Here is a 19,480-nt window from a genome sequence, read left to right as displayed (position 1 = left end):
CGTTTGGGTGTGTGAAAGGTAAGTAGCTGAGCAGATGTATGCCAGGTGTGTGGCAGGTGTATGGAAGCCTACGAGCATATGGTCAATGTGTAAGCATGGGGGTGGCAGTGCTATGGGTCTTGGTCCTGGATGACTACACTGGATGGACCTATGACTATGAATTTTGGATTGCATTGGCAGATTCTATAGGAAAATGTCAGGGTACACAGAAGCTTTGTGTATGTGCATTTGCACAAGTAGCTGAATGCATTCATTAAAAGGAGTGTCCACAAAAATTTGAACATTTAATGCAAGTTTTGAAGGAAGTCATTTATGCAATCAGTGTGGATCCTCACTGTTATATGTGAAGGTTCTGCACACATGCAAATAAAAAGATTCTGATTCTGATACTAATACCCCATACCTCAGATATCAAAGCTGGCAAACACAGTTTGGAGTCAGCTAAGAGCTAAGAGCCAGCTCTTCTGAGCATTTCAAGCTCAGTGATTGTCTTAGGCTGGATTGCATGCACAGCGTGTTTAAGATCATTGATCCAGACGTTGTTTTACATGCTTCAGAAACTGACTAAGGTTTCCCTCTAATGACTGCTCCATGCAGATCAGGCATGTGAAAGCATCAATGCACAGTTGATTAGTGCACCACCAGTCCTGAGTCTTCCGGGCTTTGGTTTCCTCCCACCTCCCAAAGACACCGGGTAGATGAACTGACTATGCTAAATTACCCCTAGGAGTCAGTGTATGAGTGAAGGTGGTATGATGTATGTGGTTTCCTGTGATAGACAGCCACCCTGTCTGCTTCTCTCAGGGGGAATTCCTGTCTTGCGCCCATCGCGTGAATTAGGTAGGCTCTGGACCAACAGTAAAAAAAGCAGATAGGAAGATGAATTAATGAAGGAATTAATGAATTAATGAATTAACGAATGAATCAAACTTTTGCATTTTCCTGCATGCAGCATATCAACAGGGTCATTTCAGCAAATGTTCATATCATGTGTGTTGCATCTTAAACCTCACTACACTGTCAGCGGAAGAAATGCTCCCTCCAACTAATCTAAGGTCATCACAGCAATCGTTGATGATTCAGGAGAACTGCATAGTGAACGGAAGGGCAGCGGGGATACGATCACTGCAAATAATAAGGATTAGAGGGAAATGTGTGGGTTTGAGTTTTGCATGTAAACTTGAGCATTTAGCTCGGTTTGGGGCGTGTTCCGGCCTGTCTCTCAGCTCCCTGCTGCTCCCTGTGTATTTATGTGTATGTGTCAGCACACGTCTGTGGTATTCATGAGAGTGTGTTTGGGTGACATTGACTACTATTATGTGTTTTGGATCTTCGTGTCTGAGTAATGTAATTCTGCACTTCAAAGGCGTGGAAAATGAGAGGGAAAGGTTGTACGGAAAGATGTACGGAAAGGTCGGCATCTTTACACACTGAGGCTGGAGATTATACCCCCCCAAGCTGAAATCAAAAAGACAAGGACCATGTATGTCCAAGGATATGACCAGACTCTTTATCAGTTTATTCATAAGCTCATGTCTGACCAACACCACTAACCCAAGTAGTTGGTTGGTGAGGTGCAACAGATAACACCACTACCTGCAACTGAGCTACCACACCATGTGGGAGACTGGGGTTCGATTCCCGGTCTGGGTGACTGTGCTGCGCTACACCAATAAGAGTCCTTGGGCAAGATCCTAACACTACACTGACCCACCTCTGTAATACGAGTAACCTTGTAAGTTGCTCTGGATAAGAGCGTCAGCTAAATGCAGATAATGTAAGTAAGTGGGGATAAAGCCCCACTGGGAAGTTACTGGGAAATTAAAAGGACTGCTCAGTGAAATATCTACAACGTGTTGTTCTTTCTAATGTATTCACTGTTTTAACAGAGATATCTTGCCTATTTTACCTTAATTCAATCCCTGAAAAGACACCATTATACACTTGTCAGAATTCATAGTCATATCTAAATCCATCCAAATGTAAGACTCAGGCTATTTACATGAACTTTATAGCTTACTTTATAGTCCCAATTCACAATCGACTTTATTAGCCTCCTTGTGGGGCAGTGGTGACTCAGCGGTCAGAGCTCTGAGCTACTGATGACAGAGTTGTGGGTTTGACCCCCGGGCTCGGCAAGCTGTCACTATTGGGCCCCTGAGCAAGGCCCTTCACCCTCTCTGCTCCCCGAGCACAAATAGTCTTGTCTTGTCTTGAATGTGTGGTAGGTGGTACGTTTCCCAAAAGCTCTGTAACACTAAGTACTTCAGAAATCAGTTCTGAAGAACATTCATTAATTAGTCACAGAGGATTTTAGTGAGAGATCTCAGTCTCTCTAACATGTCTGAGAACTTTCCATTTAGAGCGCCTGCGGCCTCTGCAGCCCAGCTCACTCTCAGGGACAGGTGCCTTTGGTGAAGACGCAAAAGTGACAGCCATTCAACCCCGAATTCAGAAACGCTGAGGGGCTGAATGTGGTGGGGCTGCGGGTTTTGTGCTAAATGGTTAATGCTCTTACTTCTGTACTCGGCATAATGCAAAGATAATAGGACCAAGGTTGAAACACTGAGTTTGATGAGATTGATCTGAGATTAAAGGTAAGAGGCAGGATAATCTTACCTCTAGTTTAACTATGCAGTCAAAAAGTATTTGATGATGTCACTTCATCACAATGATGTCAGAAAAATCTAAACATTATTTCTTTACAGGAAGATAAATGACAGGGTTACTGTGATGAATGGGGGACACCTACAAATGCTACAATTTGAAAAAAATAATTTGCATTACTTTTGGGGTAAAAAAGTAATTAAAAAAAATTACTAAAACAAAAAAAAATATTTTAAACAAATTTTTTTAATGTTAATAAAGCAAACGTTCGTCTTTTTGTTTTAATAGTCTATTAATCATGATGTCAGTGAGGACATGGCAAAGATCGCTTTTCTCTTGCGCTGTATTCGAAACTGTGCCCTATTCCCTATGTAGTGCACTACTTTGGGGTTCTGCCATTTTGTAGTGGTGACTAATCCCACAATGCACCGTAATAAGTGGCGTACAAACCATGCACCCTAGCGGACACAGAAACCCCATAATTCATCACCTGTTTCGTTTCCTACCTTCCTACTACTTATAGCGCTCTATACAGCAATCTGGATGGTCACTAGTCGTAGGGGATAGTGAATAGGGCACAGTTTAGGACAGAGCTATAGACTGCAAACGCAACACTGCCACCCAGTGGCTCCTAAAGACATCACAATTTCACTGTATTGAGAAATGTGAAAAGTTTCCTCTCGGGAAATCTTAATCGTAAATGTAAGAAAAAAGGCTTTAACTTAAATTTGCAATTCATAAGTATATATTTTCTATAATAATGTATATCTACTCGTCAAAGCAAAACTGTTATTATAAAATGTATTTATTTAATTATTTGTATTTAATTATTCATTTTTTATTTCTTTATTTATGTTAAATATATATGTTTTTACTGTATTGACATCAAAATACTACGGGCCAAAAGGCGGTATGCTTAAAATAAGCATAAAAGAAAACAAATAGGAAAAAGTGACTGGCAAAAAAATAACATTTTTAGGGCCAAGGCAAAACAATATACAGTATAAATAAATCAACATAAGGAGTAAGAGGGGATGTGGATGCTTTTGAAGAGGTACATAATTAATGCTTTGGATCAACAAATTATCCAAATGATCTTAAAACACACCTATTACCCATAGAATAAAGACATTTATTAAATCAAATATGTGCTCTAAATTGTGTAGACAACACTTGTATACAATTAAATATAAAACTATTAATGTCACATTTAAATATTTAATCACTTAAAAATAAATACGGATAAAAACCGGGGACCGAAGGTCAATCACGTTAATCAGTGTCGAATCTGCGGCCATTACAAATATGACTTTTATAAAGCCCACATGTATAAAATTCTATTATATAAAATTCTATTATTTGCTAATACGTCTAAGATTTGGGCGTAATATATATTTTTTGTATGTTTGTTTATTTACTAGTTGAACATTGCGGTGATACATTTACGCTGTTGGTGCTCGGACGAATCAAGACTCTTAATCTTCAACTACATTTACCTGCTCTGTGTCAGTCCGTCGTTGAATCATGGCGGCGCCCGCAGGAGGCAGCGAGGAGCGGTCAACAACCGGACAGCGGAGTGACTATTTACAATACAGTGTGATACTGGAGCACCTGATCGGGGAGAAGAGGCAGATTAAGGAGCTGAACCCTGGCGTTATGGGGGGCTTACCGAACCCCCAGAAAACAGAGGAGCAGAAGATGATCGAGCGCGGGATGGAGAGCTGCGCCTTTAAAGCGGCGCTGGCCTGCGTAGGAGGTACACACACACACACACACACACACACACACACACACACACACACTGACACCATGTCCAGACGTACACACACAACCTTTATGCATTCAGGTAGTTTAATGTGCACTCATTGCTCACACGTGTGTTCAAATACACACACACACACACACACACACACACACACACACACACACACACACACACGAGCTCAGCTCCTGTTATTTCCATGCAAAATCATTAGCGACAGAAGGGGACGCTGTGGAGCCTAAGGTCACCGTGCCCAAGGCACTCTCTGGAGAGATGGACCCCTATCCAGAACCTGCGGGATGAGTTAGAGTGGAGTTTGTGATCCAGAAGTATCCAGTATCTGACCTGGCTGAATGGTGTCAACTCCTCAGTAATTGGGCAGTGTCTAGTGTAGAGACTGTGAGTGCAGCTAGGAGGGAACACACTCCCTGTTAATGACCTTCATTTCACAGGGAATGTTGAACACGCTGAGATCTACAGACAGGTGGAGGTATTAAATATCACCATATATTGTAACATATTGTCTCTGTGTTATTAGTGCCTGTATCAGGAATTCGAGCCCAAACCTGCACAGTAGAAATGTGGGGACAGTCGCAGCTCTGCTGTGCAGAATCAGTTCTTCATTATTTTTATATGGTAGCAGCAGTCTGTACGACACGTTCTGGGCCGTGGCGCAGATCTTACTATGTTTCCCTACACTCTGCTCTATCCACTCCTTTGTCGTAGTAATGAACTATTCAGAAAGCAAGAACACCTTGCATTGCAGTAACAAACAGGTTGCAAAACCTTACATGTTTAATTTGAAGTTTTTTATTGATCCCCAAGGAAACTGCAGGGCCTGTATCATGGAAAACTGAATTGCCCTCAGTTTTTAACTAAATATATTTAACGTGTTTGGGTTCCTTCCTTTTTATGATGTAACGTAAACATTGTTTATACGGTTTAATGCGAGATGTGTTTAGCTAAGAGACTGTGAATAGCTAAGTGAATAAAAGATAACCTCATTTCCAAATGATGCAAAGTTAAAGGCGAATCATTTCTTTAATATTTAAGTCAAGATAACTTTTTTTTATTTCCATCTTTTACTGCTTCAAAATAACAATAATGAGGAAAAAAATTAAAGTGTTTGGGCGCCCTGCATGTTGGGTAACTTGGTAACGCCCCCTTCGGCCAGTATCGCACCTTGTGTTTGTAGCCTGAGTCTGAGTCTTTCAGTTCATGTTTGGAGGATTCTAGTTCTATTAAATTCTTAGACCGTCTTGCGTGGTCTATCCACAGATTTCAAGTGGTGTTTAGGTCAGGGGACTGTCCTTCAGCTTGCACGTCTTGAGGTACTCCATTGTGGATGTTGAGGTGTATTTAGGATCATTATTCCGCAGTAGAATCCATTCTCTTTTCATCTTCAGCTTTTTTAGAGGTGTAGAATTTGCAGGTAGTTCATTAAATCTATTCTTCCTTCTACTAGTTAAATGTTCCCTGTCTCACAGTCTGCAACGCAAGCCCAAAGCATGAGCCATCAGTGAGTAACAGTTAAAGAGGTGTACATCTTTTTTTTTATTATTATTTTTTTTTAAACATACCTTTACTCAGTACAGCCAAAAAGTTCCCTTTTTAATTCGGGCCATAGACCTGAGACCTTGGGAAACCCGGGAGCTCAAATCTGTTGGGCTGCCCAAGCTTTTGAATAGTGTTCCTTTCCTTTCCTTTTTTTTTATTTTGAATCCAAAATTATTAAAATCATTTAATTAATAAAAAAAAATCATAATTCATGCTTACAGTTTTGAATGTTTAATCTTTAGCTTTATACCTTTTGAAGCTCACTTTGTCTTTTACTTCCTTAACTATTCACAGTAATTGGACTGGTGTCTCCAAACATTTGCATGTAACTGTATGCTTATATAGCCTGCCGATGTTTGTCTGTGTTCTTTAAATGCTGATGCTGTGAAGACTGTTTCACCCCGGATTAATATTTTTGTTTGTTTGAATGGGGTACAATACAGGACAGCCAATCAGGACTGTGATTGTTTACATGGATCAGTCCTTAAAGCACAGTAACCAAACAGGCTGTTTAATTGTAAGGGATAAAAAGAGGTTGGGAAATGGTTTAACGAAATGAATTATGACTGATTTTGATACTTAAGATCTGCCTAAGAAGCAGTGTGGAGTTTGGTGTCTAATTCGGACACCTCCTGCTGGTCCAAGGATCAAGTCTGTGACCTCTGATCCCAGGCCTACATTTCTAACCATGATAGGTCAATAATTGTCACCAAAACAATACATAGACCCCAGACAAAACAATAAAAGTGTAAATGTAGGATAAATTAAGTAGATAACCTTTCTGTTGTTAATCTTTTTAATTGTTTTTCTGCCAGGTTTTGTGTTAGGAGGTGCTTTTGGAGTCTTCACAGCAGGGATTGACACTAATGTCGGGTTTGATCCCAAAGACCCAATGAAGACCCCCACAGCGAGAGAGGTTTTGAGAGACATGGGTCAGCGAGGAATGTCCTATGCCAAAAATTTTGCCATTGTGGGTGCCATGTTCTCGTGCACAGAGTGCATCATAGAGTCAGTAAGTTTCAGGCTTTCTCTTCTTTTTCGTGGCGCTGCTGCTTCACTCTAAAGGGCTAAGGTTTAGACTTCTGGCACTACAGACTGAACCTAAAAGTAGATATTTTAAGGACTACCATAATACTTATCACTCCGATTGTAAAAAAATAGCCCCATCTAGTGGAACCCTTGTGCTGTTATTTTTTCCCCTCATGCATAAATAATGTAAAATGCCTGTTTCAGCACCGCGGTAAATCTGACTGGAAAAATGCTGTATACAGTGGCTGTATTACTGGAGGTGCAATTGGATTCAGAGGTAGGACTTTACATGCCTCTTTAAAATCTTCACTCTAAATCAAGCACAGTAATCTGTTGGTAGTGATCAGTTATCTAACACTGTATTGTAACTGCTTCTTGTTCTCTAGCTGGCTTGAAGGCAGGAGTTCTGGGCTGTGGAGGTTTTGCCGCTTTCTCTGCTGCCATTGAGTACTACTTACGGTGAACATCTGCTCCAGGACCTCCTGAGTCAGGCTGGATACTGCCCCACTGGGATGCACAAGAGCTCACGCAGCCAAATGTTGGACAGAAGACTGTTTTGGCAGGCTTTGCTTGTCAGATGATCTGGACTTCACGGAGAACTAACGTTCCAATCCCGTTTCCTGAGTGGACCAGCTGGGCAACTGTATATTGTGTGGATTTGTCATATGTGAACGGGTCAGTACAGACTGCTCCTCGGCTTTTTTATGCCGAAGTAAAGTATGGGATGCATATACCATCTAGTAACTTGCTTTGTGGGAGCCATGCTGCAAGTAAGTACAAAATGTAGAATTGTCCATTAATATAAACGTGAATATATCTTATGAATATCGGAGGTATCATTATGATTTTTTTCCTGTCAATGAATGCTCATTGATATTCATGGTGAAAGTAAGCTGAGTGCTTGTAATTAAATATTAAAGAGTCTTTGGAAAGGTCTGCTGATGTAAATGTGGTTCAGTAAGCCAGAAGGCATTATTGATTTATGTGTGTCTTCCCGCAGTTTTAATAATGGCCTTAGAGGAATATGATTGGGCTTAGCAATTTGCTGTTATTCCTGTATACTTGTGGTCATGGTGGATGAGACATGCTAGACCAGATAACTGCTAAATTAACAGTGATGTTAAGAGCAAGTAGAATGGCAGGGGATTCTGTCTGTGTTCAGTATGACCACCGTATTTATAAACATAATACAAAATTCATTTCTATAGGATTTGAACATATAAAAACATGTTTGGGCACATACACCCACCCACACACACAGCTGATAAAACTAACACTTTAGAAAGCACCTTCTATTTGGATTCATAAATACAGATTTGAGTGCAGTACATGGTGCCAAAACATAGCTCTGCCAGTATAGATTAAGGATGTTTCACACCAGTAGTTTCATACTTTGTGCTGGCCCGAATCAGTTAGTGAGTTAGTAAACTTTGAGCATTGTCCCCTTGGTTTGGTTTGATTTCACACAGACAAAAATTAAGCGTTGCAAAATGCGTCACAACAAACCATGTGAGAACGTTCTTTACGCTTATTGGTCAGACATGTCAGGAACCTGGAAGTACAGGAAGAAAGTCCTGTTTTCTGGACTAGTGCAGTTTAACATAGAGGAACGGCAGAGATGGCGTTTGTTCATAGCTGTAGTAGCTAATTATCTGGGCAGTATATCAGGTTAACACCTGGATATGGGAGCCGTTTAGCTCAAACTTGCGGAGTACACCTGATAGGTCGGTTTGAGGTCTGATTACGTTCTCGCCACAAGCGAACTGCTCCAGAGTGATCCTTGAGGACCGGACCGAGGCCACCTCTTCTCAAGGGTCTCGTGTAGTTGTTTTTCTCTGCATCTGAGTGGCATTACTGTATTTACAACCTTCTCAAACAAACCACACCAAGGGTGAAAATGAAAGAAAATATAAACCAGTTTCCAATTTAACCAAACTAAAAAGAGCAGGTGTGAAAACGCCCTAAAACACTTGTGGAGAGAGAGCATCAAAACTTATTAAACAGCACGCAAATCACAGTCAAAGTTTCAGCAAATAAGACTTTACTTCTCTGAAAAGGGTGTCTGGATTCACAAGATTCAAAAAAATAAATTCCTCTCAATCAGCTATAGGTTAGTTTCATGCAGTAGCTCATTCTCTTTCAAAACAAGAAATTTCTTAGGAGGTCACACACTACAAACAAAAACCCAATATATATATATCAAATCTGATATATAAATATATCTGAAAAATCAGTATGTTATCAAAAACAAGAAGAGGCAGGGAGTGTTAAAGGTTGTTGATGTGGAAAACCTGTGCATGAAAACTGCAGCCAAATATGAAGTGACCCGTACAAAGGAAGCAAATCCATAATCAGGGAATGATAAAAACGCCACCACGCCTTGGTTGTGTCCCAACTCTCTGAATAGGTTCCTTCCTCCTATACGTGAGTCTAAGCTTGCAAGTGTGGTCTCAAAAGGAGCTGAATGTGGAGATGAGGGAACAGAGGAATGTTGTGATAGTCTTCATCTTGCATAGTAAGAAGCTGTCAAACTGTAGTTCAAGTGTGGCAGGGCGGCTAAGCCTCTGCTTTTTCATTGCCAAAAGGCTGCGCAGTTAGGCTAACATGCACTAATTATTTAGCGTACTGTTACAACAAACGACTTCAGAGAATTGGGAGGTACACTTTTAAAGATTTCATCCAGATTAAATGAAAGGAAACACACCCCAAACCTATTTTGTCCTTCTTAATAAAACAAAAAAGAAATGATTGAAATACTCTTATAGGGAGCTAGACTAGGAGAAGAGTTGCTAGCATGAAAAGAAATAATAAAAGAAATCACACCTGATATCAAAGATGGATTATGGTCTCCTTATTCTGTTACGATATTCTCCTTTCCTTTAAGAAAAGGTTGAACAGTTTTTCAAAAAAAATCACCATGTTCATGTACTTGGCTCCACCTCTCAGGTTTTCACTCCTGTTACATTAACTGTCTGAAAGCTCCAGGAAAGTTATTGCACCCACCCGTTCATTATTCCGAGGGTAAGTTAGGAGAGCAAACATCTGATAACTTCTGAAAAACTGATCAACTTTCCCTTTACGTCCACAGAAAATTGCAGTCTGTGGAGATCATTCACAAAGACAACTGTGAATACTAGACTGTGACCAGATTTGCGCCAAGCTTGTGTGGACATTGCACACAGATTTAACACAAGGCACTGGACAATGTCAGTGTGGAATATATTATTTATCTCTTTCGAAGTTTAAAGAGTTGCATATTGCCTCTGTCCCACAAAAAAACTTTCAAGTTTTTTTTTTTTTTTTTTTTGTGTGATAGCAACAATATGCTGCCCCCTGTCAGTGTTTCATCCAACTACGAACTATTAACAAGGGGGAGGGGAAAAGAAAAAGCTATGCCCTAGGGATTGTATAGTCCAGCTTAGTCTGGATATGTGTTCAAATCAATACACATTTCCACAGAGATCAAGGTGTATAGAGCACTCCAGATCATTGGAACTGGAACTGCATCTGTCAAACCTAAAGGAAGCTTTCAAAGCACATCTATGCAAAGAAATGCTGAACTTCAGAAGAAAGCAGTGGAACCGACAACATTCTCAGTGTCTCTGCACACGCCTGCTTATTCCAGGGGAAAGTGAGCGTGAATGAAAGACACTGGCTGTTTCTAAATCTCTGTACTTTGGACCAACTCTCAACTGAAGTAGTAGTTTGGCTGAAAACAATGGGCTTCATTCACCAATATGTCTCTAAAGTAGGGCTGGGCAAAATGACGATACTTGATCGTATTGTGAGACACAATATGCTTTTCTAAGCATATCGGAGATAATGTCAGTGCTTAAGGAACACTGATCAGCTGCATGTTTTATTACCATCAGTGTAATTAGACTGGTTTAATTAGATGCAACAGATGTTAAATAAAATTACTGTATTCAGTACAGCAGAGTGTGTGAATTGTAGTCTTTAAGAATATGTCACTAATAATGAATTTAGTCTGTCTTTACATGTATTGTGATAAAATAATGTTTTGTGAAAATGTCTTTGAATACTGTGATGTATTTTTTCCCCCCATATTGCCCAGCCCTTTCCTAAAGTTTTCTGAAATTTGCTCTAGAGAAAAGACCAAACAGGATGTATGTCAGATTCATCAACTGTTAACAGGTCTGCTATTATAATGATGGATGACGTTATTTCTTCTTAAGAACCTGTTAGCGACAAAGCCCACTTTCCCCTTACCCTAAATGTAATGTGCATGTAATCAGTCAAGACGTGGTTGGTGTTCGTTAGTATTGCAGTTGAGCTATGAGTCTATTGTAGCCAGCTAATGCAGACCTGAACCCACCAATCGGCACTGTGCTAACTGCCTATGTGGCTTTGACTGTATGACATATTGTACCATGCATAAATAGACTACACTTTAACAAATAAAGGTGCTTCAAATGGTTTTTTGAGTGATGCCAAAGAAGAATGAGCCAGGTCTGTAATAATTTTGAGATGTCGAGTCTGAAGAACCTAGGAACTGGTAAAGAAACTTTACATCAAATGATGGTTGAAAAAGTGTTGCCAAACTATTTGTGTAATGGGGCACGAGTGTGCATGAGGATTGTGAAAGTACTCCCCAGAGGTTGAGAAACAGTCCCATCCACCTAAAGACGATCTACAATTCTGCTATACATATTCACACATAGCCTTTTTTAGTTTAATTTGTCATCGTTGAGTAAAGTGCCTGACAATCTTTGGTCTACCAACCTTATTGTTGCAATATCACAAATCATGTCAGAAAAGTAGCCAACAAAAACAAATAAAGCACAAAAGCAGGACTCAGTCGTGTCATGCTGGCCATTTTCAGTGTCAGCTTGTGTCCTTTTTTTCTTTTTACAGTCATTTTAAACTCACAGTTTCATCTTTCGTATCTAAAATAAAACCTCTACAGTTAGAAGTTAACATCATCGTTACTGAACCCTGAGCAGAAAGGAAGCCTTCTATCAGACTATGCCTTAGACTTCATCATAAATTACTGTTAAAAAAAAATCTCTGAAGAATAAAAACATGATTATCGGGATATGATTCGCTGACCTTATTGACTCAAAATGCTACTTTTATGATGTGTAAATCACATAAAAAAATAAAATAAAGCGCATGCACACTTTTTCCTTAGGCGGCCAACCACTTATCAAAAGACTGTGATAAGTGAGCAAGAGTAGTGATATTCAGATCTCTCACCCTCAGGCCTTAGGTTATCATTCATTTTTGAAAGCAGAAAAAAAAAGTGTGAATGAAAAGCAGCTATAACAAAGGAACCAGGCCCAGTTTTCCAAAAGGGTGTTTGTGATGCTCTCTTTACCATTGGCTAAGACTTTTAGGCAGAGGTCACCGATCTGCAGTTAGTGAGTCAATGCGGCTGCAGTTGTCAGAGCAGCTGTTTAAACCAGTGGAATGAGTTGTGCTCTAGCTTGACTGGAAGGTAAACACGCAAACTGGCAACTCCTGCTTTTGGGAAACCCAGCCTTGTTCACTCATAAAATGCTGCCAACAGTTAGTGAAATTAAGTTAACATCAAACAAAAGACATTAGGTAAGGTGGTGGCCACTAGCTTTCAGCCATATTAGCACATTTGACCAAGCTATTTCTTTAAGAATTCTAAATGCAGAGAGAAAAACACTGACCCCATTTACACCTGGTCATTTCATGTGGCTAGTATCTGGATTGTAAGATTTTAGCGACATGCATTTACACTCGATAGTTAAAGGTGTCTCCGGTGAGTCAGACTGAAATCCAAATCGCTGTGTGGAACAAAATATGCAAATTCGCTCAATGCATGGCTATTATTACTGGTGTTGCGGTTGCTACAACATGTGGCTCAAATGTGTCTCAGACCACCTCTGGAAGTGGTTTGAGCATCAGTTTTAAATGTGTTTACAGACATGCATTTTTATACAGATATAATCCTGATATTCAAGACGAATGAAGAGACCAGGTGTAAACAAGGCCATTGACCAGTGGGGACGACCGGTAGCCAATGAGACATGCATTTTGAGCTGTTCCTCATCTGATTGGTGGCTAACAAACTGGCTTAACCAAGAACCTCAAAAAAGAAGAAACTGGCCATATGACAGAACACAAAACAAACAACACACAGCACACTGCATTGCGGGTAGGCCAAATGTCTGCAAACTACAGCTTTGGTTGCAGTGCAGGTTAAAGGTGCTAAAGCTCCCTAAAGCTCAGTGGGTGTTTATACTTTGATCCTCTTCTTACACAGAAAGGATAGAAGCTTCAGTGTTTCAATCCAGATAAAAAAGGGAAAATCTAGATCTACTATTGTAGAAGTGAGAGACGTAGGCCTTCCTCACTTCTCTCACTTCCTCTCTTAAAGAAATACGCAAACTAAAGGCAGCAACTGGCTTCCGTTCGTCTGAGATGAAAGTCACTCAAATATTTAGCATTGTAAAGGTATGTGCTGCTCAAAGTGCTTAAACGTAATATAGAAGGTACTACAGTAAATGTATAGTGTATTTATGTGATCTGCATTTGCTGAAAATATGTTAATGCCCTCTGAAGAAGGTCTAGAGTCCCGTGCCATGTCTAAAGCTAATTTGCACCAAAGCATTCGTACAGAAAGCCGGTCAGCAGCTGCCGCCTCGTTTTAATTGTGCACCGTAAGGGATTATTACTCTTGGAGTGTGTTTTTGAGACAGATTAAACTGTACCGGGCCAAACAAACAACAAAGTGGCTCCAGTGAAAGGCCTTATTAGTCTGGAACTAAAGTCTGTGTTTGAGCCAAGCTTCACAGACAAATGTGTTGAAGTAGGACAAGCTTTACAGGATGCTGATAAATATGCCATTCAGTCTAATGAAACGAGAAAAGTCAATGTTCTGTAGAGCTTGTCTAACCTAGCATCAGTTGCTATATGTAAGAACGCATTTGTGGGTGGAGCTCAACTGATAGGTCAACTGCAGTCTAATTTCAGCCTCAGCTCAGAGAGATTAAACAGCCTCGGGATGACACTGAAGGATTTGCTGCTTTTTGAAAGACTAGTCGGTCATCTTCTCAAAGCAACACCAAAAAAAGAAACTCCAGTTAACCCATTTACAGATAAGCACTTCATCATAGACATCGGGACCACTGGAGGAATACAAAAGTTAGTGTTAGGAGCAAAGAGCAATGCTGCTTTTCAGTCTCTCTGTGACCTGGCCCCATTCTGACAGCACTATTACACTAACTACCCATAATCTCTCGACTTTCCTCCAGTGTTATTGCTTTTACTGTTGCCCAGAGATGCCCCCCAGGAGTTAAGTGACCTGAAAGATATGCCAAGTGTTGTATGCCCCCTTTCCCTCCTATGCAAGAACCCCACCCCCACGTAACAGTCCAGGACCTCGCAGAAGCCTTCGTCACCATGGCAACAGTGCAACTGCACTGATCTTATCTGGGTGATCTTCCACAAAGAAGGATTTCTCAAAAAAAAAAAATGGATACATTAAGCTCAAGGTCAAAATCAGCCAGCAGTCAATGTTTCATATGTAACCAGTCTACTGCACAGGCTTCCCTTTTGAGCTCATGTTATGTGGCTAACTGAGAAATCATGCTTTGAGAAATATGAATGTGTGTAAACATGTGACCTGAAACTCTGCTGCCCCCTGTGGACCCGAGCCGACACAGGTTTTCTAAAGCCCTTCTCAACGTGGGGCAGAAGGTATGGTTCACCCTTGTAAGACTTGTGAAGTGAGGAGTGTAGATGAAGAATATGAACAGTCACAGCAGGGCAGTGTGTGTGTGTGTGTGTGTGTGTGTGTGTGTGTGTGTGTGTGTGTGTGAGAGAGAGAAGACATTTACAGCAACCATCCGTAAACAAAGAAAACAGCAGCGCCACAGCTGTGGATATGGTTGCCATGGGAACCAGAAAGGCTTCTGGAGAGCAACGCATGGGGTGAGGCCAAGCAATGCGAAATGAAGATGGGGCCTGAAGACAAAAAAAAGAAAAAAAAAAAGAAAAAAGAAATAATATATATATATATATATATTTAAAAATGTATAATTATATATATATATATATATATATATATATTTTTTTTTTTTTTTTTTTTTGAAATTATAAGGTCAATGTAAGGGTTTTTGAGAATCAGTGCTGGTGAAAAAGGACTAGTAAAAGTTTGTGGAGGCCACTCATAGATGTCTGAAGTCCAGCACCTTCTTCCACCCTCCTAAATACATAAACACACCCCTTGAGAACTTCTAAGGAGGGTTGTGGATCATTTAAGGGGTTGCAAAACCATAGTTCCAGTAACATCACTCCAAACTGTGAGCAATTCTCCATCATCCATTATCTAAATGACAATGAGAAAGGGTCATGAACATTGACCTATATGCCTTATTCTGGGACACTCCCCACTTTCCTCTCAGAGCCATTTTTACTCATTTCTGCCTTCTAGCCCCTCGCCTCCACATATCTGTACATCATAAACACAGATAAAAGAGGCAGGGTTTCATTACGACCGCACCCACTACAGGGCATAAAGGAGCTGCAGACAGGGTGGGTTTAGAGGTCAACCTAGGTGTGTGCTCCCATTAAATGGAGTGGAGCAGCACTGTAACAGCCATATATAAGTGTAGGAGTGTGTATGTGCAAGAGTAGAGAAAAATACTAATAGTCCCTTCATAGTATAAGTGATAGCAGAAGCAGTTGCAGTACAGTACTGGAGTATCCTAGCGGTTGGTGTTGATGAGGGTTGTTTTTTTTGTTGTTGTTGTCGTCGTAGTCTTCGTCCTGCTACTCTGCTTTGGAGAGAAACTCTGTCGAGGATAAAGGTGAATCCTGGTTGCACTGGCGCTTATAGAGCCGGTAGCCTTTCCGGCACAGTAGGACAAACCAGTAGACTTGGGGTGAGAGGATGCAGAGGCTGCCCAGGTTGGCAGAGAGCGGGATGTGGAAGGGCACGCTGTAGACGGGGATGCCGTAGTGTGCACCGTACACCCAGTACATGTAGGGGAACAGCACGATGCGGCACAGAAAGAAGCTCAGCAGCACCATGCCTCCATTTACCTTGTGCAGCCAGCAGTCCTGCATGCTCAACTACAAAGAAAGACATTTAAATATTTTTAAATAGAGATTTGTAATTTAGAAATTACATTACAACAAATAAAATAAGCAGAGCAATGTTTTGAGAAAGTTATGCTTATATAAAGGGCCCCCCATCTTCCATTTTCCAGTATTTTAGTTTTATTAGGTGCACATTATGTTCAAAACCAGTCATAATTATTTTTTTATCTGTCCGTTTATCAACCTCTCCTTGTGCCCTTCAAATAAACAGGCTGATTTTGTGCCTTTAAAACTGGTTTATGTAAATGGCCTTTATTTTGCCTGGCTGCCCAGTATTGTGTCTCTCTCAAAAAGAAGGCCTGAGGAACTGCTAATAACCTGTGTGAACAGGCCGAGCTAAACTAGTGTAGGCTCTTTGCAGCTCATTTTCCCCTTCCTGAACTGGATGGAATAGAAAAGGTTTTAAAAAACACTACTAATGTTTACAAAAATTAGCAATCTTACATTCTGCATGACTTGAGCCCTTTGAAATAATTACATTTCAAATGTCCAGCTTTACTAGAAACTTCAGCACTGGAGAAACTGCTTTTCAAAAGATAACACCAAACAAAGACACAAGGGGGCAGAATGTTGCGATACGGTATAACCATTAATGTACAATCTAGCTAAAACTTCACTTCATCACAAACAGAAGAACAAGGATCAGAAAAAAGTCACAGCAACACTGGGCCGTGGAGACAATGAGAGAGAGAGAGAAACAGCAGGCCACTGAGGTAACAGAAGTTTTTTTTTCTGTATTTGGTGCTCAAAAGCGATTAGCCTGTTAGTCTATAGAAAAAAAGACCTTTTCTAAGCCTACAGAAACAGCATCCTAGAGGCTTGTGTCGGTGTGTGTCATAGCAACGACTGTAAGAACAGTAATCAGTTGTAAGGTCCCTGAAGTCTGCAAATCTCTAGGTCTATCCTCAAAAACCTGCAAGCCAGTCATTAGGGGGTTTGTGCATGTGTGTGTGTGTGTGTGTGTGTGTGTGTGTGTGTGTGTGTGAGTGTGAGTGTGAGTGTGAGAGAGAGAGAGAGAGAGAGAGAGAGAGAGAGAGTGAGAGAAAATGTGGGTGTTTGTTCATTACCTGAATGAGGATTTTGCCCAGTGAGACAAAAGGTGTGCTGAGCTCTGTGAGGAAGAGGCAGCCGATAAAGTAATCACCCTGGTCCTTCCTAAAGAACTGAGACACACAAAAAAAAAAAATGCACACACACTCAGCATTACACATATTATGCCAATTTCAGACCTGTAGCAATTATGTAGTACTAATACAATACAATACAATCTATTATGCCATCATGGTTCTGCATTAGCTTTTCCTCAGTTTAATGTCCAAACAGAGTTTACACATTATAAACAAAATTGTTAAATGCTATATTTTCAGCTAAATGTATTTATGTATGATCTAATATCTATAGATCTATTCTGCCTCTGGTAGATATGTCATGGGAAATCAGTGTGAGCTTTTCTTTTGAATCAAGCAGCAACAAAGTTAAACACAATGTCATCTGACATTGAATGTTCTGCGTTACATGTTCTGACAATAACTGCAGCCCGAATAAACAGGATTTCTACTTTTACAGTATTCAGTTAAATCTGTGCAATGAAAAGCAAAATGGGGAAAACAATCAACCTAAGCATTAAAAAAAGGTTTCAGCAACCAGAAACTAGAAGTGAGAAAGGAAAAAGGAAACAGGAAAAAGCTAGGATAACTGTGGCGTGATGCTGGAAAGCCATTATTTCCCTTAAGTAAAAACTAAAAGTACAGATTGTTCTAAAAGTACTGTTAATCTTATTGGATTAGACATGAATTCCTGTAAATCACCTATTAAAGCTTCTTGTTTCAGAGGCTGACCTCCTGAAGTCTAACTCTGAATTCTAATTCTGACAACACAAGGGTGAGGTGATCAGATTAAAAACAAATATATGCATTTATTTATTATTTAGGAACACTCAAACACCACAAGCAAAAAAAATGATACAAGCAAATTCTTACGAAGAGTTTTGAGAATTACAATTATTCTAAAGATAAAATCTATAAGCCTGTGTTACTTCATTTGTTTGGTGAAATTTGTTTTAGCTTGTTAGCTACACTCACCGTTTTCCTGCAATGTGAAACATTTAAGATGCAATCCAAACAGTTTTTAAATGATTGACTACATTTTGGGTAAAGGATAAACTGTTTTAACTGTTGTTGTTTCTGGTTAACTGTTACATTAACAGCAGTCACAAATAAAACACATGACTTTTGTTGTACTTAGATTTTGTAGAGGACCAGGTACCAAAAGCTAACAGCCAAACTCTTATAATACACACAGAGAACTTTTCTGTACTCAATGGCTATTGAATATTGCGACAAATTATAAGATTAGGGCATTAAGAACTCCTCTGTAGCCAGAGAGTTCAAGAGTGTGTGTGTGTGTGGGTGGGGAGAGATGATAAATAAAAGAGGAGATAGAGCAGCCACTGGAACAGACAGTGGCCACCCTCAGCGCAACCTTATACCAACAGACTGAACACTCCAAAGAGAGTGTGTAATTGTGTGTGTATGGGTGTGTGAGAGAGAAAAATGTACCCATAAGAACATAATAATTACAATATGCTTAGCTTTGCCTAGTACTAATAAAATGTGGAATATGAAGAAACTACAGATCAATCTTTCAACACATGGAATGAAGGAAGGTTCATGAACTGATGCAAACCAGGAACCGGGCGTTTAACCATTACGATGAAGTTCCTTCAAATATGTATTTAGGGTAAATAAACTTAAACAAACTCTCTCTCACACACGCACGTTGTTATGTGTGTTCCTGTAACATGGTGCAAAATGAATTTTACAGAAATGTATACAAGTGTAAAGTCTATATATGCTTGTACACTTGTGTTTGGCAGGTCAGCAAACAAAGCTGTGTGTTTGTGAGAGCGATAGAGAGCGAGAGAGATGGTATAAGAGCAGCAGCTGCAATTGAATAATGGAAGCGAACGTAAAGTGATCTCATATCACTACTGACAGCACAGCATCCCCCTAACAAAAGACCAGGTTTCCTCCTCACCACTCCTTTCCTCAATGCAACGTTAGATGACTGTGCATGTGTTTGTTTGTGTGTGCGTGTGTGTCCATATCCATCAATACTAGCAGTGTAACAGCTGTTATGATAATTGTCTGATCCTCAGGGGTCCCAACTGGGCAAAGAACAGCTACACTTTAAAGAGTTTCAAATTTCACACTGACTCAAATTACAATTCCCTGAATCAGGAATTGGGAAGTTTCACCACAAGCCAAGCCGATTATATATAAAATATACTTCAATTGTAACAAAAATATATAAAATGTAAATATTCAAACATGACGGAGAGACTATTAACAGAGTAGCCCATTAGAACACGGCCAATACATTTTATTTGAGCCAGAATATTACTGTATTACAATATTACACTAATATTGC

The 19,480-nt window shown here is 40.0% G+C and overlaps 2 protein-coding genes across 3 annotated transcripts in view; one reads left to right on the top strand and one right to left on the bottom strand.

Annotated features, from left to right (window-relative positions):
* Positions 1–4,123: 4,123 nt before the first annotated feature.
* On the top strand, positions 4,124–11,397 carry timm22 (translocase of inner mitochondrial membrane 22 homolog (yeast)). 2 transcript variants are annotated; one of them, XR_011978936.1, is made up of 5 exons: positions 4,124–4,363; positions 6,742–6,938; positions 7,160–7,232; positions 7,342–7,630; positions 10,044–11,392. XR_011978936.1 is itself a non-coding variant. In XM_072671893.1 (4 exons), the coding sequence occupies exons 1-4, from the start codon at positions 4,132–4,134 to the stop codon at positions 7,416–7,418; spliced, it is 579 nt and encodes a 192-aa protein (XP_072527994.1). In that variant the 5' UTR covers positions 4,124–4,131; the 3' UTR covers positions 7,419–11,397. The 2 variants fall into 2 exon arrangements, 1 of the variants encoding a protein (XP_072527994.1); XM_072671893.1 differs by having other exon boundaries at positions 7,342–11,397.
* The window catches only part of tlcd3a (TLC domain containing 3A), a 27,538-nt gene continuing 17,037 nt past the window's right edge, over positions 8,980–19,480 (bottom strand). Inside the window, exons 4-5 of the mRNA XM_072671845.1 lie at positions 17,119–17,214; positions 8,980–16,024 (exon numbers count right to left, since the gene is read on the bottom strand). Of these exons, the coding sequence (XP_072527946.1) occupies positions 15,722–16,024; positions 17,119–17,214 (399 nt within the window). The 3' untranslated portion in view covers positions 8,980–15,721. The remainder of the gene's footprint in view (positions 16,025–17,118; positions 17,215–19,480) is intronic.

This window comes from Salminus brasiliensis, chromosome 1 (genome assembly GCF_030463535.1).
Source record: "Salminus brasiliensis chromosome 1, fSalBra1.hap2, whole genome shotgun sequence".
Taxonomy (NCBI): domain Eukaryota; kingdom Metazoa; phylum Chordata; class Actinopteri; order Characiformes; family Bryconidae; genus Salminus; species Salminus brasiliensis.
The sequence above is the reverse complement of the archived record's forward strand: the minus strand, read 5'-3'. Positions and strand labels throughout refer to the sequence as shown.

Coding starts and splice junctions, on each gene's coding strand:
- timm22 (XM_072671893.1), top strand. CDS start 4,132: ATGGCGGCGCCCGCAGGAGGCAGCGAGGAGCGGTCAACAACCGGACAG. Junction 4,364..6,741: donor GGCGCTGGCCTGCGTAGGAG/GTACACACACAC, acceptor TTTTTCTGCCAG/GTTTTGTGTTAGGAGGTGCT. Junction 6,939..7,159: donor CAGAGTGCATCATAGAGTCA/GTAAGTTTCAGG, acceptor TGCCTGTTTCAG/CACCGCGGTAAATCTGACTG.